This window comes from Ictalurus furcatus, chromosome 3 (assembly GCF_023375685.1).
Source record: "Ictalurus furcatus strain D&B chromosome 3, Billie_1.0, whole genome shotgun sequence".
In the NCBI taxonomy this organism is placed as follows: Eukaryota; Metazoa; Chordata; class Actinopteri; order Siluriformes; family Ictaluridae; genus Ictalurus; species Ictalurus furcatus.
In genome coordinates this window covers 30,656,656-30,678,569 of record NC_071257.1, presented here as the reverse complement: position 1 = coordinate 30,678,569, position 21,914 = coordinate 30,656,656, and the positions used below count along the sequence as shown (strand labels likewise).

The window sequence follows — 21,914 nt, the reverse complement described above, 5'->3', positions numbered from 1 at the left end:
CGTCTCCAGAGCCTATAAAATCTCAAAATTCTGTCCCAAGTTATTTACCACGTCCAACCCACCCACATACACACCCACACACCCATATATACACACACCCACACACACACACACACCCCCACATATATATACACACGCACACATATATACACACACACACACACACACACACACACACACACACCCATCATTAGGCTTCGGGCCTAAACCCTCAGAGAATTGTCCCAGAGGACAGTAAAACACACATGCAGACACACACACACACACACACACACCCACTGTCAAATATGGGACACAAGCTGGAACATTGCGACCTCTTTTAAGACTCCGCTGTTGGCTTTAGGACAGTGGTAGCTCAATGGTTAAGGTGTTGGTCTACTGATCAGAAGGTCGTGAGTTCAAACCCGAGCAACCTGTTGGGCCTGTTGGGCCCTTGAGCAAGGCCCTTAACCCTCAAATGCTCAGATGTATGAATGAGATACACGCAATTTGCTCTAGATAAGGGCGTCCGCCAAAATGTAATAAATGTTAGGCCTGAGTAACACACCTGTTGGACTTGTCTACTGTTTTGTTCTCTCCTCCAGGGACGAGCTCCTTCACCTCCGTTACCCCGTAATACTCTCGGCTAATCTGTAAAGAGATGCATGTATCTTTGCTAATGTACATGATTTTGCAAGACATGAACTTTGGAGTTTCACACACACACACCAAAGTTTGTGAACACCTGGCCATCACACTCATATGTAGGACTTCTCCAGCTGTTTCCACATACTTGGAAGCAAACAGTGCTGTATAATAATGTAATAAGGGCCCCGAAACGGTCGCCATTTTGGTTGGATCCTGATGATGCTACCGTGTTATCCGTGACTGGGAGAACAAGAGAGCAAAATTGGCCGTGCTCTCAGGGAGGGAGGGGTGATATACTCTCTCTCCAGTCAATCACAGTGACACTAAACAATCGTGGGCAGCTGTGAGCTCATGCATGCAGAAGGGGGTGCATAGCGCGTTCGAAAGGACGGTGATAGCCGTCAAACTCCCCGGTTGGCATCTGTCGTTTTATAGGGGTTTAATGTGTAGGAATATGCCATGACTAAAGTAGGGAGAAAATTTGGGGGGGGGGGGGGGGGGGGGATTTAAAAAAAAAAAAAAAAACCGGCCTGGCCTGACTTCCTCAGCTTGTTGCCACCACAAACTCGATCAAGACCAGCAGAAAGAAAATGAACGAATGATACTGCCCACACCCCAGGACCATCTTGTTCGCGTGTTCATCAGGAATAATAATAAATAAATAAATATCTTACAGCAAAGTTGAGACAGAAGGCATCCTCTAGGTCTTCCTCGTCATAGTCCAACAGCTGCTGGAGGCTCCTGTGAAGAGTATCTATTCACTATATTCATATTCACTCAATATTTCCTACCCCTGAAAAAAACCTGCTAGTATTTATTCAAGCAGGTGAGTTTAAAATGATGGCAGAGGTTGCATTATGAATGTTGTAGCATAGTTTAATTGGAGTGTATAATTGCAAGAAAACATCCTCGTTTTTGCTTACTTAATGTTAGCATACGCGCGTTTAACGCTAATACAGTCAGGAGTCCTTATTAACCATTTAATGCTTTAACTTTTATTGGGGTAAAATAAATGGGAGGGTTAGGATTAGGATGGGGCTTACTAATTTTACACACCAGAGGCTTTTTGATGAGCGATATATCTGAAATTTATGTGTTAGAAAATAATAGATGTGTGGCTAGCACTGTGTACGTCTTTAATATCAGTAGGTCAGAAACACATTTCTACTCTTGTCTGGATAACTCCTCGTCGCTTTAATAATGAAATACTTGAAGTATACAGAATGGCATTTTTAAAAATACATTTTATATTCATAGCTAACTTTGTTAATAAAATAGTGTGCTGTTATTAGCATGTTTTTGTGTTTTGAGTATCGTGGAATTTTACTGGTATTGGTACCGACTACTGAAATTTTGTTACCGTGACAACCCTATTAAAGAGACGGATCTGGATGTTCTTTCCTGCACATTTAATTCCGCATCCATCTGTATTAACCTCAGTCTAAATTAACCACACCAACTGAGGCTTGAAATCCCACAGCACCTAGATTAAGAGTGCTGCCGACAGGCCGCGGCTTTCCATTACTCGTCTCACGTCACTGTTTTAACGTTACACGTCATCTGCCGTTATGAAATGCGCTCCGTTTTTAGAGCTTCGATAAGCGAAGAACGATGCACGTAAAGCCTTTATAATACGAAGCAACAGCTGGGACCCTTAAGCGGTTAACAACAGAGAGGCACTCGTGCTGTCAATCAGCAGCAAAAGAGCTCTCTCCTCGTGTCTTTCTGGAACCTTCTAAACCTTGAGTTAATCAATAAATACACAGCCATCAACAAACATATCTGACAAGGCAATAAAAGGTATTTTGGGAGCATCTTATCTTAATCGTTCAACCAGTTCACACACATGATACTAAATTGCACACGATAAAAGAAATACCTCCGACATGAGCCATGTGCTCAAAAGCTAATAAACACACAACAAGCTAAAAAAAAAAAAAGAGCTTTACAACTTCATAAACAAACACCACCCTGTGCGTTTCCTGATTCTGGCTCCTCAGTGGCAATGAGGGGATCATTTGCTACATTTCTCTGCTGACATTTAGAAATAATTAGGGGCTAACGGCCCATGTCCTCTGTTTGATCCAGGGTTTCTGCTGTGCGCTAATTGAACCTTTCATAACGACTGCTGGTTACGTAACAGCATGAAAAGAGCGTGGGCTGGAAAACAAGGCAAACGTGTTTAAAGTGAACGCTTCTGGTTTCACCCAGGAACAGTGAAAGGACTCCGTCACAACAAAGAAGGTTAAGGACGTAATCGCGTTCGGATCTATACAGGTGTTTACAACCTGTGGGGTTTTATAGGCTTTTGTGTAACCTGCATTTTGTAGACTGTTCGGGGGTTATGTTACTGTTCTGGTGAAATAAAAATGCACTAAAAACCTAAACGGTGAACTCTAGATTTGAGTTTACAAGGCTAAAGACGGTATGCGATAATTCATTTAGGCAAAGAGGACAATTTTTTTTTCCCCTCTCGTGGCTTGCAGGATTTTTTAATTGCGTACCTGCCCTCAGTAGGGGAGAGCTCCTTCAGATCATCCAGCACAGGAGGAACATCTAGGAGCTTCTTGTAGAGCACGAGAGGGAAGTGCAGGTCAACAACGGTGGAGTTGTAGATAGCCAGGCCACAGACGATCCCGATCAAGTGGAACCAGTTGTGTTCAACAAAACACTGCGGCACAAACAGTTTAGTACACAATCAATGCATTGTGTTTTTGTTTGTTTGTTTTACAATTAAAACAACTTCAAGCTTTTGTTTTACCCATGTTTTTCGTTTTGACCATGTAATGGGTGTTTGATTAACTACTAATGCGCAGTTCATTCGTTCTTGTTCAGCGAGCGCTGGTTAGGGTCGCGGTGGATCCGGAGTCGATTCCAATCCTTCTACCAGTATGTTTATCGGACAGCGGGAGGAAACCGGAGAATCCGAAAGAAACCCGTGCAAAGATGTGGAGAGTATGAACCAGGGACACTAAACATACCCGCTGAGCAAATAGTGCCTTGCTATATTCTGCAGTTGTGAAAATATGGGTTTTGTTAACATATTTGCAAAATATGGAAGGTGTGGATATAAAATAATCACACTATGACATCATACCACATCAATAGCAACTTAGCAATATCAACACCATATCAATAGTGACATTTAGAAAAAAAAAATACTTTTGATGATATTTTTATTTACAATCTACAAAAATGTAAAAAGAACAGAGTAACATGGCAGGTGGCATGGTGGGTAGCACTGTTGTCTCACATCTCAAAGGTCCCCAAATTCTCCAGTTTCCTACCACCAGGTTGGACTGGCTAAACTAAATTGCCCCTGGGTGTAAATGTGAATGTGTATGGTGCCTTGCAAACTGCTGTGCTGGTGTTTTTCCACCTTGAGCCAAGTGTTTCTGGTATAGGCTCCGGATCCACTGAAACCTTAATACTAAAAATGAACAAATGAGATTAGTAGATCACAATATCGAATCGACTCCTGAGAGTAACAAAGCCTGTCCCAGTTGAAAATTGAATGAAAATTCCAGTTGTACCTTTGATACTTTCAGAAAAGTGGGGGGAAAAAAGATCCTTGATCTTTTGCCCCTGTGTGCAAGACAATCCAAAAAAAACAGCTACAAGACTGCAAAATAGTGGCTTACGGTTGTTTTTAAGTAACCCAATGTCAGCTTGGAAAGAACACGTGTATCCCTTACCGCCTGCTCTGATGTTCATTTACAATTGCACACCATGTTTTGTATACACCAGCAAGCAGTGTGTAGGGTTTCCATGCGCTTTTACAAATCCAGCACGCTAAATACACCTCCAGGAAAAGAAAAAAGAAAAAAAAAAGGAAAAACCTATATTACTGGAAATCCACAGCCTCCGTGATGTGAGATACGACTACTGATGTTTTGTGCATCAACAATAATTTTTTCCATCTTGGCAAAACAACCTGTAACAACAGCAGACACCCTCCAGGCTATATAAAATGAATCTGTACAATATTTAACAAATATATCAGTTGCAATCAAAACGATTCGACCCCCATTGCAAATCAGGTTTACTGTCAAAATGTACAGACTTTCAGCTGTTTGCAATGGACAGCTCAAACAAAAGCAACTGACATAGTTCCAAACAACGAATGCTTGAAGTGGTTTCCCCAAATTCAACTCAAAACGCAACTTACAATGATTTCTCCAGCTTCAAAATGATTCAACCCCTTCATGGCAAGCATCTTTAGTATTTAGTAGAGCACGCATTTGCTGTTATGACCTGCTGTAAACAAGATGCAGAATCTTCCCGGACTTCTTCTGCAACCAAGCCTTGGTGGAATTTGAGGTATGCTTGGGATCATTGTCCTGTTGGAAGGTCCAATGACGCCCACGATTCAGCTTCCTCACAGACGGCATGACGTTTTCTCCTAGGATTTCCTGATACTTCAATGAATCCATCTTGCCTTCCACAAACTGCAGGTTTCCATTTGTCAGAGTATGCAAAGCAGCCCCAGAGCATCACCGAGCCACCACCATGCTTGACTGTGGACAGAGTGTTCTTTCTTTATTCTTCTTCCTCCAGACATACCGCTGATCCATCGTGCCGAAAAGTTCCAGTTTTGTTTCATCGTTCCTCAGAACAGAATCCCAAAACTTCTGTGGCTTATTTATATGATCGTGAGCCGACTTTTCTACTGCTTTTGGGTCAGTAGTGGTGTCCCACTTAAGTCTACTAATCGGCACTATAGGAATTATACCCGAGTTGGTGAAATCGCAATCACACGAAATTGTTTCGCACGGTATTTCACAGTGATGTTTGCTGGTAAATGAGACCTTTTAGCTGTACTGATGTTCGCCGCATGTGAATCGACGAGGGTTCTGACCAAATACGTGTTACGATTACGTTAGGTGAAGCGTCTCGGCCCAAAAAAAAAACAAACATTTTGAAAAATCGCAAGCTCCTCCGAATGTTGCGGAGTGCTTGATTTCGCGTTAATTTCTGCAATCGCAAAATCCTGGAGGGACTGGAATATGATTTTATTTTCTTAGAGTCTATAAAATGAGAATCCAACTCTAATTTTATTTTCGAAAAATCAGATGACTCTACTAAGGTGCTTGTAGCACTCGTGTCGTCTTACAGAGTCTTTGAACTCTAACTTAATCTTATGTTTATCTCTTAACTTATTATTTTATCTACATGTTTAACTGATTTACCTTCCAAGTGCAACTGCCTTTAATAAACCACTGATATAGAACCCATTAGAAACCGAGAACAAGCAGTTAACAAGTCATTAAATGCAAAGCCAAACATTTACTGAACATGTTACCTTATTTATAAGTCCAATAGTGATTAAACTATTGTTATTTTATCCTTGAGAAACATAAACTCAAGCAATGGGAAAACGAATCACAGCCAATTTGATATCCAGTGTACACAGAGTTCCGTCACAATCATAAAGCAAAGATTCTTAAGATATAAAAGATCTCTTAACTTTATATAACTGCATCACATGGTGTGAGGAGAACATAACATCAGCTTCCCCATGCATTATGGTGATTTACTTTGTAGACATAACCTCAACGCCTTTGTCACAAGTGAAACAGGACTTCGTGTTCGACTCACTTTATCGGAAAACCAGAGCAAGTTGGATTCTGGGTAATGGGTGAACATGCCATAGACTGGATCCATCAACTCTTTCAGCAGCAGCAAGAAGAACTCTTTAGTGACTCCTCCTGCATCCACTGCCTCCTCTCCGTCAAAAATCACCTGTAGTAGGAGTCGCGAAACAAAACAGTTGGGATCAGGCCAGCTCTTCTTAATTCAACAAAGAACTTGGATACAGATAAAAAGTTCAATTCTGCTCACATTGCATGTACGAGATGTTACTAAAGTCTGGCTTGTGCCTTTGTTTTCACGTCACACATCGTGTTTAAATGCTAGGTGACAGTGAAAGCCAGCAAAAGGGGTGGGGGAGGGGGAAAAAAGTAAAAAAAAAAAAAAAGAAAAAAAAACTCTACTCTTGATTGACTTTTCGAAAAAACCATCATATACGCTTACTGTCCATTTTAATAGGAACACCTGTACACCTGCTCATTTACAGTATGCAGTTATCCAATCAGCCAATCATGTGGCGGCAGCAGCACAATGCATAAAATCATGCCGATACTGGTCAAGAGCTGTAACAAAAAGGTTTTTATTGTTTTTCACGCCATTCAGTGTAAACTCTACAGACTGTTGGGTGTGAAAATCCCAGGAGCCCATGCCATGGTTAAAGTCACACAGATCATGTTTTTTCCCCCCCATTCTGGAGGTTTGATGTGAACATTATCTGACGCTCTTGACCTGTATCTGCATGATTTTATGCATTGACGCTGCATACATCAGCCATGACATTATTAGGAAAGGATAAAGACTACACCCACCCATATGAGGTCGGCCTTTATAGGGATTCAAATCCTCGCTTATTTTATTTGATTGTATTAACACACACAATTATCTTCTTAATAAAATTTGAGTTCAATTACATTAGTTGTTGTTTCTTAGCATAGTTAATTGTACTTCCAGGCAAGAATAACATGGGCCTGCGTTGGCATATTGAAGCTTTCACTAACCCAATAGGCTAGGTAATGAATTAATGATTTGTCCACCCCTGCTAGGCATCTCTGACTATGACTCTGCAGTCCGTGTAGTCAATAAGGTCAGGTCCCAATTCCGCTGTGACATTTTAAATTAATATTGCAACTCCATTTTGAAAAAAAAAATCATAATAATTTATATACACAGTTCTGTTGTCAGGTACTGAATTTCAGTTAATGTAGAATGGATTTCATGACGTTCATTCGGCTGCCTATTGACTTCCGCGATCAGTTATTGTTCTCGTTATTCATCGTTGTTGTCACTTTTGAGTACTTGAGAGGTTGGAACCTTATCTAAAACTGGATCTAAAATCTATTAGCATAACCACAACAACCTAGATACTCTCTACTAAGTTCATAACATGGAAGTCTTGGTAATACGGAAGTCTTCTCACCTTTAGGGGCTTCTTCAAGTCCACATCGTTATAGATGGTGAGCTCACGCAGCGCGTCGCTGACCAGGTGATCCCTCCGCACGTGCAAGACGAGAAACGGGTTTTGTGCCAGCAAGGGTTCCAGGGTTAACAGCATGAACACGTTGTGCAGGTTGGCACCGCTCACTGCCATCTTAAACGATTTTTAAAAATGTTTTTTTTTTTTAATTAATAAGCAATAAGCGCTATCTATTAACGATCAGGCTGAATCACTTTGACTTCAGTGGTACCGGAGTAAAAAATGCAAACAAAAACACAGCTTAACGGGGTTTGTTACCTGCATCTGCAGCTCAGCGTCTGTCTGCAACATGGTTGTCTTAGCTTGAGCGTTCAATATGAACGGATAGGCACATAACGTAACTGAATTCTGAAAATAAAAACGCTTTTAGTAATTCATTACGTTCAACGCTTCCGAATTGAAAAGCTGCACATCAACATACCTGTACTGGAGGAGATCGCATTTTCTGTAAAGTAAATGAAGAAACAGAATTAATTAACACGAAGTAATTACACTGTTCCATGACCTTCGTGACCATATATGGTCGTATTAGTTTATTAGTTTAGTTTATTAGTTTACAGGATATCCCTTTCACAGCATCCGATCATGCTGATACGTGAGCGAGAACACTTCAGACGGTTTAATGAGACTGTTTAATGTGCGAGGGGGTTGGCAATAGGAGGACACGCTTTACTAGAGGACAGGGAATAAAGAAGAATAACCTAACCTTCAACTCTGTGCTAATAAATTTCCTGGTGTAACATTAATCTGAGTAGCCTAGCACCAGCAGGAGCTGCAGAGATAACAGGAAGAGGAGGATGAGTGAGAGGGGAGGCAGGGAAGACTCACAATCTCGGCTTTGCTTAGGAACCATTTGAGGTAGTCTTCCTGGATGTCCACCAGGCTGGTGATGTCGGGGATGTAGAAGCGGTTGTACTCCACATGGTGGGCTTTCTGGTTCACCTACACCAAGACAACAAGAAGCGTTTACAATCTAAATATCTTACAGAGCATCAATAGTGGTGGGGTTTTTTCCCCCTGCCTGTGCTTTATTTATGTAGGTCAGGGCTCAATACTGGCGTGGCATCTGAATATTTCTAGATACCGGAGATACCAGAAATGTGCACTGTCAATGATTACAATGTTAAAGTTATTAACGAATAACACATCGCTCGTTTTAAAGGGGTTTAAAGATGTCGAACATCCACGAGACTTCCTGTTACCACTTACAGGATGTTATAACTAGCAACGATAAAAAGCACCGTGACTGTTACAAAGCACCGACACCCGCGGCTCCTTCCATAAAGTATAAATAAACGTCTGCTAACAAAAACATCAACGATAATATGTTTTTCTTTGTTAAAAATCTGTTTATTATTATTATTAGTCTTAGATTAAAAGTCCCTGTTAATATAGAACCAACAATGTATTAGAACGACATGTCGTTCGCGTTACTGCCGGAACTACCACCAAAACAGTACGGTTATACGCGCTCTGTCCAATCAGATTCGAGAATTCAACTACACAGTGGTCTAAAAAAAAAAGAGAGGCGTGTTTTAGTGGCTTTTAGATCTTCATCGGAATCGACAGTAAAACAAGATCGTTTCCTCCTCGCTCCTCTGGTTTTATTTTAAACATAAATGAGAAGTTCAATTTGCTGTCATAAAATAATGGCACCCCCCACCAAAGCCCTTGAAATCTCTGCAGCTTGGTTGCAGATCAGCGCTGATTCGGTGGTGAATCTATTTTTCCGGCCAAGAACAGCTCTCTTTCTGCGGAAACACGTGGAACGGCTTGCGATTAGGCAGCAGCTCTGGAAACAGTTCCAGCTACATGAGGTGTCTAAAAATACACGAGAACAACATTCCCTGCAGGAAACTGCACCTGGGCTTCGCTTCCGAAAAGCTGAGTGAGACAAATTTCAAACTAAAGAGGTACGTATTATCTCACACACGCTACTGGATAGCAAATATCTACACGTCAATACTGCGTCTAACGGTGGTCAGTCAAAGGGGATCGATTTGTGGTGCTCTTAAAGATGTTATGTAGAACCGGTGAAGCCTCTGAGGTGTTTTCAAGATTATATAGATCACGCCTCATTTTCCAAATTGTGAGCACGAAATAATATGAAAGGACAACTTTAGGTGTTTACCTTGTGTAGTTTCTCTAGCAGTTTCAGCGTAGCGTTAAAGTAGCTCTCCAGAAACACAGGAATAAGGAGGGCCTTGCCACCGGTGAGCAGGAACACCACAATGCTCTTATACATCTCAACCAACCTGCAGAAGACCTCACCATCCAGCAGTGACCACCAGTTATCTACAGATAAAGGAAAAAAAACAAACATTGGTTTAAATATTTTTACTTGAGTGTGTTTAGCAGCGATCAGTTTATCAGTAACCCTGAGCCGACGTATTGTAACTCCATGCTTTGGTTTTTTTTCTCAGATACGTCAAAATACGACTCATTTCTGAACTCAAGGGTGGTCTGATCATTTTAGTCTTGTCCAGACGGACATCTCAGAGACATAAAATGTTTCCTCATACGTTTTTTGCCAAATTTAGCAGTCATTGCTCCGGGGATTCTTTAACGACGGATGCTTTGCAATAACTATTTCCATGGTTTTGGTCACACCGCTTCATCACCAGTCTGTCTACACTGGGAAAGAGGATAAAGTCAATTTACTGTAATGAAAGAGCACAATCCTAGAATTGAAAATTTCCCACAGGTCACACCGTCATGCAGCTTATTCACATGACATCTTGTATAAAATGCGATATTTTACTACATACAGTCATCCATTGTCTTAATAAAGCGCTGAAGAGGCCAAAATGCATTTTAGAAAACACGTCCAAACTCTGAATACCAAAATCAAGTATTTTCTTCCTTGACACGTAAAGTCGTTTCATTCTGAGGTGACCTGATTTTTCCGATTGGAAATTGCTTTAACTGCTTCCTCTGCCTAGCTACAGACACCGCAGAAATCAGACACCCAGCTCAAATTTCGTACCCCGATGCAGGTCACTCTGCTTGGCCTACTGGACAGTTTATTGTGCTCCGACACGGCTGATGGAACGAGACTTCGATAACAAGAACCGGGAAATATATATCTGATCGAAATATCCGGCGTCGCTCGTTCAGCTGAACGTCGAGTGTGCCGTCGAATATTCGTTTCGGTCGTAACCCTAATGACACCTGTGGGATCATACCGAGCACTTTGCTGGGGTTGGCGTCCAGCCGGAGGATGGCCATGGCGAGCGGGATGGTGAGGGAGATGTAGTTTTTGGAGTCGTGCAGAGCCGGACACTCGGAGAGGATCAGGTAAATGCGCATGGCCTCTACATCAGGAGGAGAGCAGGGGAGCTGAGGGATCAGCAAACTCTCGAAGCTCTTTGTGGTCTAGAAACACACACAGTCAACTGCCCACTCAGCGGACTTGTGAGGAAGTGCGACAAACAATATGATTTAAAAAATGTAAAGCTGGGTGAAGATTAACATACTAACGTTTCATTTTGTACATTTTATTAATGTTATGCTTGAAATGTCAATATTGGGGATCTTTTTTTGTTCACCAGCTGCCAATCTGAATAAACCTGTGTGTGTGAGAAACACACCCTCTGAACTTCAGCCCGATCCAGAGCTGTATCTAGGATATGAACGCCTACATGTTACTAAGCGGTGAAAGCTTGGTACTTTCTGACTGGGCTCTACCTCTACGTTCATTAAAAAAATAATACAGTCGCCATGTTTCCTGTACAGAACCTGGCCTATTTTATTGCCGTGCAGGTAATCATATGCTTCTGTGCTTTTGTTAGTTAATTTCTGAGTTCTTCGCCATCCCCATCTCACATATACTGTGCACTAAAAATGGGCAACTTTGAAGAGCTGTTAAATCTTTTCAGCATAACACTCATATCTTATAAACTTGTATTTAAATCAAGTTTAAACGTTTTGTGGCTTGTAGTATGAATATGTTATAGCCCTCAGCTTATCTATAAGCTAGTGTGCTCCAAAACAATGACAAAATTCACATTCAGAAGATATTTTCATTAGATTTTACAGTCTCGCTCTCTACCACCAATTCAACATTGCACTTCAGCCTTTCAACATTTTCTGTCCAATCAAATGCTCTCAACAATCTGAAGTGTCCCGCCCCAAACATTACAAAACCCCACGATACTAACTGTCGAGTATGGCTTAGCCCGGGCTGTGAGACAAGTTAAACGCTAGTGACTATTTGTAAAAGGGGCGGAGCCACTCGATATGTCCCGGCAAGACTTCTTGTTTCGGTGGAAATTACGTCACCACGTCGAATAATGCTGCGTGTTTCAAGACGCTTCACAGGGACTTAAAAGCTTGCCCTTTACAATCCCAGTCAATTACGTAAGGAAACAAAGACTTTACGTGAAGAAAAAGGGCTAAAGACTGATCGGTCAGCAGCAATTATTTCTTTCAGCATGCCACTTCGTCCAACATCATCCAATCCATTTGATACCGCCTTGTATAAAATTACAAAATGTGATCTATCAGGTCTAAAAATAAAAATAATAAAGTCTGCTCGTTACTGTGCAAGCACACACGCAGTGTGTTCCACACCATGCATCAAAGCGGACAATAAGTTAAGTTTGGCTGACGGGTACAAACTCCCATGTGCTATTAATAGGCTGCTTTTAGCCATGATGATTCATCTGTTCAAACAGTGGAGGAAAAAAACCTCAAAACTCCTTGGGACTCAAATAAGCTTTCCCCAAAACCTGTCTCCAGCTAGTCGGCCAGGGAGATTAGAGAAGAACGCAGTGAAAAACAAGCAACATTCCAAAATCTTGTCCTTACAGCCAAATATATTACAAGCATAAAAATAAAATCAAGCTGTACCATGTTCATAAGCTGTTCACAGCAGCATACATACAGTAGTTGTGTTTCGCTGTGCGTGTAATGTAACGTAGAATGGGTATGGTGATATACATGCTTATGTACCTGCTCCAGCAGCCGTGAGTAGGCTGGCTTCATCAGCATCTCGAACAGCAGCCTGACCGAGTTGAGGTCGATTCCGGGGACTTTGGGGTTGGTTTTAAAATGACCATCATCACTGCAAAAGAAGTGTAATACAATCCAAATTTCAATACGAACATTCACAATAACTCGAATCAACATCCGTAAAAGTCTTGCGCGACGTCTTTCAAATGCGATCATGATTGCCATTATGCACCATTACATGATGGTGCTGCTGGATTCTCTATTCTGATTGGTCAGAAGGTAACCAAGAGGGGAGTTTAACTGAGCTAAATCAGAGGCGTGTTTCAGGAAGCCAGCTGAACAAACTCGGAGATTCAGAGTAGGTTTTGAGTTGACAAAACCAAACAAATCCCACCCTGATCAACTTTCTCAGTCACTGTGAATCGAGGTTTACGCCGTGTGCGCGTGCACGTAAAAGCCAGACGTTTGCAGCAAACAGCCAATAGCGTTCAAGATGGAGAAAAGCAGGTGTGCATACTTCCGGCTGAAGAGAAAGAAATTATTATGAGAAAATTAAATGTGTAAATGTGTAAGTTTACTTTTATAGGCTCACAATGAGAATAAACAGACTTATAACTTACATTTCACTTAATTTCATCTAATATAAAAATCAGTTTTTTTTATTAAATAAATATAAATTTGTGAAAATATATCATCAGGACAGGAATAATGCCACTACATGCAAATATGTACCACTCGCAAAGGACCAGAAAGCAACACATACAGTTTGCGGTACAGTAGAGTGTGGCTTCGGCGTGTCCGATTTTTAACGTGCGGCTCAAGAAGCCGGCGTAGATAAACTATACCCTGCCAAAAATCCTAAATTTTACATTCAGATGGTCATCGGGGAATGCCGGAGGATTGCGTCTGTCCGCTAAAAGTTCTTTCCCTTCTAAGTGCCCTTTTTATTATTCGTGCTCCGAGCTGCACAGGATGCTCCACAAACCATGAAGTCATCGCTACAAACACTAAACGGTTATATTGGATGGGTCAGATTTAAATCACTTTGCTTACAGCTGATTGGTCCAATCTGGGTTTGAGTTCTCTTACCAAGAATAAAACCTGTTCCGGAGCAGGGTAGCCGTGTAGAACAAGTTACCGTGGCCTTGAAACCTGCTAAAAACCCAATCCAAACTTACCTAAACCAGCTTTGTGAAACAGGCCTCAGCTATCTTAGGGCCCTGACACACCATGTTAACGTTAGAGAAGTAGTACCAATCACATCAACTGACGGACGACACATACAAGATACAACTATCCCACCAGGAAATGGCAGAAATCTGTGTTCTTCGTCAAAGAAAGAAAACTGGAACAGATCATTATCACAAACAAAGCCCTCAGGTCCTAGCAGCATACTCCTGTACTAAATACTACGTCATATATATTACAACCTACCGATCTTAATTCCTATAGTGCTGCGCTATTTTGAGGTACTGTTTAGTGCAATAGCATGAGGTCTGGGACACAGCCAGATAATCAGGCTTAGCTAGCTAAATACCATTTCTGTTTGTACAGCATTTCCAATCATTCTGGATTTCTGCTAATTCTGAATGTCTGCTCATTCAGAATATTTGGTTCTGAATTTCTGATCATTCTGAATTTTCGGTTCTAAATGTCTGATCATCCGGAATTTTTGGTTCTGAATTTCTGATCATTCGGAATTTTTGGTTCTAAATGTCTGATCATTCTGAAGTTTTGGTTCTGAATTTCTGATCATTCAGAATTTTTGGTTCTAAATGTCTGACCATTCTGAAATTCTTAGATCGTTCTGAAATTCTGATTGTTTCTGAATTTTTCGGTCTGAATTTGTTTGTTCTGACTTTCCCCGTTATTCTGAATTTCTGTTCATTCTGAACTTCTGAATTTCCAGTTCTGAATTTATACACATTCTGAAGTTCCAATCTTTCTGAATTTCCGGTTCTGAAATTCTGATCATTCTGAATTTCTAGTAATTCTGAATTTTAGATCGTTCTGTATTTCTGATCATTCTGAATTGTGGGTTCTGAATTAGTCTGTTCTGAATTGCCTATTATTCTGAATTTCTGTTCATTCTGAACTTTTAAATGTCCAGTTCTGATTTTATACACATTTGGAAGTCCCAATCCTTCTGAATATCCGGTTCTGAATTTCAGATCATTTTTATTTATTAATTTTTTTTTTATTCTGAATTTTTGGCTCTTACTTTGCTTATTCTGAATTTCCAATTATTCTGAATGTCAGGTTATGAATTTCAGATCATTTTGAATTTCGGGACTCTGACTTTGTTTATTCTGAATTTCCAGTTCTGAATCCTTTCATTCTGAAGTTCTTGTTCTGACCTTCTGAATTTGAATTGTTCTGAATTTCTAATTTTGAATTTCTTGTCATTCTGAATTTACAATGATCCCTTGATGTAGTCTGCTTTAATTTAGACAGCCTGTTCAACCATGCTGTTGAAAGCTAGCCACACTAGATGAGCAGAAGTTAAAAAATGAGATACTGTGCATGTGTCTGTTTCTCTTCTCCAACATTTGGCTGAACCAGTACAGCCAATCCGAAGACTTTCCTTCACAGCCGGCCTTCAGCATTCTCGATCAGTGCTAACCAGAACTGGAAAGTTGCAGCCAATAACTACAGTGCAGGACACATTGCAAAAGCTACAGGCAACAGTCAGCTTGGGATTTCTTAGAGCCTGAATCTATCCATCTGTATCCAGTGACGGGATGATGTTTTCAAATCATGTTTTCAGTATAAACACTCCAGAGTTAATCCATTACGCACATACACCATGATGACTTGCAAAGCATCGAGGTCAGACCGCTATTTATATTACGTGCACTCAGATATGAAAGAAATATAAAACCATAATAAATAAGGCTGATTTATTATTTTGGACTAATTGTGATGTGATCAGATATCCCAGGAGTGCTTAGACTAATGCAGTATTGTTACAAGTCTTCCCCGTTGTATTCCCAAATCCAGCCAAATAATCAGCGCACACACCATCACGTGTCTAAAGCCCACACTGTACAAGGCCGACTGTTTTAACCACATACGCTACCGGTCAAAAAGTTTATACACACTCATTCTTTATTTTATTTTTTCCTCCACATTTTAGAAGAAGAATAAAGTCATCAAAATTTTAGAACAACACAAATGGAACTATGGGAATGATGTTGATAAAAAATAATAATAATAATAATTGAATATTTTAGTATCTTTAAAGTAGATGCCCTTTTTGCCTAGAATTTCCAGGAATGTATTCTTGGCGTTTTCTCGACCGATTTCTTGAGGAATTTCCCCGAGATGCTTTTTAAACAGTATTAAAGGAGTCCACACCGACGCTGGACTCTTATCGGCTGCTTTTCAGAAACATTTCGCTCTGAGTCGTCCCTTTAAAAAAATATTTTTTTTTGTAAATAAAATATTAGTTTCTAATGAAAGAAATGTATACGTCGGCACGATTATATTTTTGTCTACGACACCGATTTCACACCTTCAGATCAAAAGCTTTTTAACATCAGGAGAAACATTTCAGTCGAGTGTCCACAAACTTTTGACCCAGGCATAATCACACAATCCGAGTGTAAACGAAACCAGCTGTGTGTTACGTAATCAAATAAACCCTACTGCAAAGGTTGAGCTCCTTTTTTTTTTTTTTTTAAAGAGGAGATTATTACGTGAAGCACAAGCTAGCGAGCACAGCCTTATACAGATAAAAATAATAATGCTGATGAGTCCAAGGGTCATTCCTTGTGAATTGTGCCAATAGATGTCCTAGTGTTTTACAGGACATGGTAGGAAATAAACAGATTGTGTACGTGCATGTGATCATGTGTGTGTGTTTGTGAACATCGGCATATTTGGAGAGTGATTCAAACGGCAGAGCATTGTGGGGAAATAAAACCTTTTTCATGTGAAGTCCATGGCTGCCAGTGTTAGTGTGTGCCAACATTGCTAAAATTTAATGATCAGCGAGTTCAAGGTTCTAAAATAAGAGCATGCCAACTAGCTGTCCTTCAAAATTAGCATTTCTGGAAGTAGTATAGCTTTAAAAGCGGATATAAAAACGTGTGGATTAATCGTCGGGTCTTACCTCTGGTCCAGGAAGCTGGCGTTCCAACATGCGGTCGAGGACAGCAGCAGAATGATGTCACTGCAGAAGAAGAAGCAAAGCAAAATAAGTTCATAGAGAGACAAAATGTGTGAGGCACATTTATAAATATATACAATTGTATACAGTCTAGGAACGGCATGATTTATCAAATATTTATTTGTATTATGTAAAATGTATTTATGGACGAATACTATTTTGTTATTTGTATTCGTTGACAGTAATCGATATGTAATTTGTATCGATATCCTTTGTTTATTTATGTATTTAGTTTTTTTTTTTTTACAGAAAATACCATCAAAATCATGTGCACTGATTGTAGACATGGTTTGGTGTCAGGGTTTTTATACCGGTCACTTTTCTGGCCACAAGCCTCATGAAGCTACAATCTGATTGGTTCTTAGCGCTTGTGTGTATATTGTAAATACAGCGTATATAAAAAAATAGCGTAAGAGGTGATGTAAAATTTGTTTTTGTGAGTATAACGCTGTACGTGTTTACATTTAATGCCTGTGAAATATATAAAAGTAACAGGTGACTAAATGTTTGATTGCAGTAATAAAAGTTAAAAAACCTTTTTTTTTTTTTTTTTTTAAATAAAAGTGACTAATTCTAAGCTGTGTTTGGTGGATCAACATGTCAGCCATCTGTGGAGATTCAAAGGTCATGCTCTCCTCTGATTCCCATGGTAACAGTAAGCTGAGCGGGGAAAACTGCCCCACGTAGTTGTTATCGGCCACAAAAATGCTGCCATTTTTAAAAAGACCTGAATGTCAACGTACCTGCGGTCAAAAAAAAAAAAAAGTAGTAAGAAACACGAACAAAAATACCGTGTACATTTTAAGAAGTACACGATTCTGTTCGATCTCGCCGGGATGTGTTAAGTGACACGGTGGCTGGATTCGGTAGCCAAATCTTCCGTGATTGGGCTAGTACTGCTTATTCGTGTCATAAATTGCATATTAATCTGTATAACAGACATTAGACAGATTAACTGTTAGTAATAACTGTTATATTAGCGAACCGTTAATCCCTCTAATCCCCCTTTCGAGTAGAACTGCATTGGTTGATAACGTTGTGTAACGTGATGCTCTTACTGTAACACTGCTCGCGCTTGGTTAGTCATAGTCATGTGAAATATGTAGTCAGGATAATCTAAAAGCAGATGAATGCTGATATTATAGCAACACAAGAAATGAAACAGAGAAAGAACGCTATACAGTATTGCAAACAAAAGAAATGGAATATCTGGGACGGTCAGTTTCCAGTTTCGAAGTTTCGGGATAATTCCGGGACAGTTATGGGAAAAGATCTGCTGTTGGTCGTTTGTAATGTCAGTCAAAAAAAAAGGCTTTGGGCCATAGATTAAAGCACCTGACTCTCAAGAGAACGCCAAGCTGGAAAGATTAATGCTTTTATAAATCCATCATTCCATTTTCTCTTCTTATAAAAAAAACTACTTCGGACCGGTAGCATTTTATCAGACGGCTACGTTATTTTGTTGTCTCTTGGTGGACAAACACTCCGATAAACTAAAAGTGTTACAAAGTGTTAAAGGTAAAAGTGTTACATGACATGATAAAAAATGTTCATTGTAACGCTCGTTTTTTTGTTTTTTTTTTTCCTCCTCGGTTGCAGTATTTTGTATCGGAGTCTTAAAACTAAACCGTCTCGGCTCAGGGTTTACAAACAGAGACGAGCGAAGACGTCAAAGTTAATGATCACCTCTAAGTGTAGTATCCCTGCTGAAAACAAACTGAACTGCTCAGTGGCGTAGTAGAAAGCACATGCGCTTTTACTACAAAGCGGAAACGCAGGGCGAAAATACCGACCACGTCCTGATCATAAAGTCATAAACGGATGAAGATCTACAGCGCCGTGACCGGTTGTGACTCTGTGATGCTGCACTTTACACGCCTCTGTTTGTTGGAGCATGAAAAACCCAAACACGTGTTGAAGCTACATCTGCTGTGAAGGTCGGACCGCGCCTGATAACTGCACTCACTTTGTGATGCTGGAGTCGGTGCTGTCCAGGAGCTTCAGCCTCCAACTGTTTAGACTCTCCTTATTAATCAGGGAAATGCTTTTCGATGAGTTGATAACGCGGAAGTCCTCCGGGCAACTCTGTTAGGATAGTTAGGATAGCAATAACCAAACAATGTCTTTCTGTGCTTGCTGCAAGGCCATCGCACATCTCACATCTGAGTTTAGACTAAATACGTCTCCAAGCGAAGAATAAACAGGAAGTCCCAAAAATCAACTTCTACAGTGTAATTCTTTCACCAGATTAAGAGCACCCCCAAGTGGACAAGAGAAAATACTCAATGCCATTTAAACAGAAAAGAGACGCTCATCCCCAAGGTCATGATAAAAAATGATATTTTTTTTTTTTATAAACTAAGATTAAACTAAGATTTAGCATATCTACATTCGCTGTGGAGCATTCATTAGGGATTTCAACAACATATTTTGTTCCTCGTCTGCAAAATTTGCATCTACTGACACGTTGCTGTTTGGTGCGTTGCGCTGTCTGATGGCTCACCTTGCCACGTGACAGCACCAGAAAGCTGTGATCGCCGCCGCAGTGGATCCTGCTGATGCTGTATTGATCTGTGCCAGAGTCAGGGAGAAAATAAACACACAGCGAGTTTACACAGACTTCAGATCAATTTTTAATACAGGAGAGTACCTGTAGCACGTCAAATTTACGTCAAAGAAACATAAAACGTTAACACCAGAGTTAATATTTAATACCAGTATTTACACACCACAGAGATGTTGAATTCTCTAATCGATTGGTGAGGGCGTCGATTAATTTTCTATAACGGCAGCTCTGACAGTCGTTTCGTAATCGGACTATCATCACAAGTTTATATAATGATGAGTCTTTATTGATCACATATACATATGCACAGTGAAATTCTTTTCTTCGTATACCCCAGCATGTCAGGAGGTTCGGGTCAGAGTGCAGGGTCAGTCATGATACAGCGCCCCCTGGAGCAGAGAGGGTCAAGGGCCCAACAGTGGCAGCTTGGCAGTGCTGGGGCTTGAACCCCTGACCTTCCGATCAGTAACCCAGAGCCTTAACCACCAAACCACCACTACCCCACGTATAAATATTTCATGACTAATACGTTATTAGGGTGCATGGTGGCTTAGTGGTTAGCACGTTCGCCTCACACCTCCAGGGTTGGGGGTTCGATTCCCATCGTGGCCCTGTGTGTGGAGTTTGCATGTTCTCCCCGTGCTGTGGGGGTTTCCTACGGGTACTCCGGTTTCCTCCCAGTCCAAAGACATGCATTGTAGGCTGATTGACATGTCTAAAGTGTCTGTAGTGTATGAATGGGTGCGTGAGTGTGTGTGTGATTGTGTGCCCTACGATGGATTGGCACCCTGTCCAGGGTGTACCCCGCTTTGTGCCCCATGCTCCCTGGGATAGACTCCAGGTTTCCCCGTGACCCTGAAAAGGATAAGCGGTATAGAGAATGGATGGATAATACGTTATTTTTAATAGTAGCAACTAACAAAGGGACTTTTATGGCAGACACTCCACATACACGGATTAGAAAACGTGCGTCATGGTTAACATGGTAGCCTTTTCTGTGAGGAGTCTCTAGTGTCAGCACTTAGTAACAGTGAGACAGGAGGTAAAACTGTAAGTGACACACAAACGTCTTCGGGTTTCTCTGCAACATCAATCTTACAGATTTTTGTCTTATTAACATTGGGGGGGGGGGGGAGGCGGGAACAACTATAAATGTACAACCCAATTCTTGCATCTCTGATGGTTTGATGGTGCATTAGTGCCTATGGAATGGACAGCTTGCACATCTGGAAAGGCATCATCAATGCTGAAAGGTATAAACAGGTTTTAGAGCAACATCTGCTTCCATCCAGATTTCATCCCATCTTTATTTCTGAGAGACTCCGCCTCTCTAAGATACTCTTTTTATACCCAATCACATTACTGACCTGTTGCCAATTAACCTAATTAGTTGCAAATGTTCCTCCAGCTGTTTCTTTTTACTAACACTTACTTTTCCAGCCTTTTTTTGCCCCTGTCCCAACTTTTTTTTAGACGTCCTGCAGCCATCAAATTCAATATTACCTTACTTTTTTTCCTTAAAACAGTACATTTCCTCAGTTTACACATTTGATATGTTTTCTACGTTCTATTGTGAATAACATATGGGTTTATGTGATTTGCAAATCCTTGCATTCTGTTTTTATTTCCATTTTACAAAGCGTCCCAACTTCTTTGGAATTGGGGTTGTAGTTTTTATGCAAACTATAACGTAACAGATAACAGGACTGAACTTGTTTTGCAGATGTCCCACAACACGAAATGTAATCGCAAATGTAATAAATAATAAACAAAAACTGGAATTGGCAAACGGCTGTGTTATGAGAGGGGGTAAAAAATAAGTAAGTAAGTAAATAAATAAATAAATAAATAAATGAATAAATAAAACAGAGAACACTATGCTCGATCATGTTTTATTCCTTTCCTAAAGCAGGATTCTGCCATTAATAAATCATATACTGAAATCCCAAACCTGTCATGCTGCATTTTGTATTTGTGAGAATCAGCAAAAACTTTTGGTATTTGTTCCACTTTCTCAACCTAATCATGGAAATGGAGATCATGTTACGGAAGCCCTAAGCGGCCATGCATTATTTGTTTTTTTTTCCTTTCTTATTTTCTTGTGATCTCGACATAACAGTCGTTTTCCCACGATCTCGACTTCATTTTTCCGTGTACTCGACATAACAACGTGTTGTTTTTATTGTTCCGGAGGAAGCAAAAGCTTAGCGCAATTCCGCATCGTCGTGGACAAACAAATTTGTTTTTTCTTTGATCAGGGACTCTTGAGAAAGGGACACCACTCTCTCTTAATGCGGAGAGAAAGTCCATCTCTACAGCGGGCAATTAGTGAACGTATGATGGCACAGACGGGCGTGCAACGCCAGTCCTATTCACGTCGTGAGAAAACAGCTTTTTGTGACCAAGTCATGACCACGAGAAGACAAGAAAGGAATAAATAAATAAATAAATAAATAAAAATAATAATAATAATAATAATAATAATAATAATAATAATGATGCATGGCCGCTTAAGGCTACCGTAGAAAGTAGCC

General features: G+C 40.4%; 1 protein-coding gene across 4 annotated transcripts in view; it reads right to left on the bottom strand.

The window, feature by feature from the left end:
- LOC128606040 (probable E3 ubiquitin-protein ligase HERC3) overlaps nucleotides 1-21,914 on the bottom strand; it is a 40,780-nt gene that overhangs the window by 9,194 nt on the left and 9,672 nt on the right. For 3 of the 4 annotated variants that reach the window (XM_053622006.1, XM_053622007.1, XM_053622008.1), the window contains exons 9-22: nucleotides 19,318-19,385; nucleotides 18,781-18,899; nucleotides 16,758-16,817; nucleotides 12,644-12,755; nucleotides 10,876-11,065; nucleotides 9,822-9,985; nucleotides 8,519-8,632; nucleotides 8,112-8,135; nucleotides 7,949-8,038; nucleotides 7,634-7,804; nucleotides 6,226-6,369; nucleotides 3,132-3,298; nucleotides 1,302-1,368; nucleotides 548-630 (exon numbers count right to left, since the gene is read on the bottom strand). In XM_053622006.1, the coding sequence (XP_053477981.1) occupies nucleotides 548-630; nucleotides 1,302-1,368; nucleotides 3,132-3,298; nucleotides 6,226-6,369; nucleotides 7,634-7,804; nucleotides 7,949-8,038; nucleotides 8,112-8,135; nucleotides 8,519-8,632; nucleotides 9,822-9,985; nucleotides 10,876-11,065; nucleotides 12,644-12,755; nucleotides 16,758-16,817; nucleotides 18,781-18,899; nucleotides 19,318-19,385 (1,573 nt within the window). Of the gene's footprint in view, nucleotides 1-547; nucleotides 631-1,301; nucleotides 1,369-3,131; nucleotides 3,299-6,225; nucleotides 6,370-7,633; nucleotides 7,805-7,948; nucleotides 8,039-8,111; nucleotides 8,136-8,518; nucleotides 8,633-9,821; nucleotides 9,986-10,875; nucleotides 11,066-12,643; nucleotides 12,756-16,757; nucleotides 16,818-18,780; nucleotides 18,900-19,317; nucleotides 19,386-21,914 lie in introns of those variants that run through there. The other variant, XM_053622009.1, reaches the window with a different exon arrangement.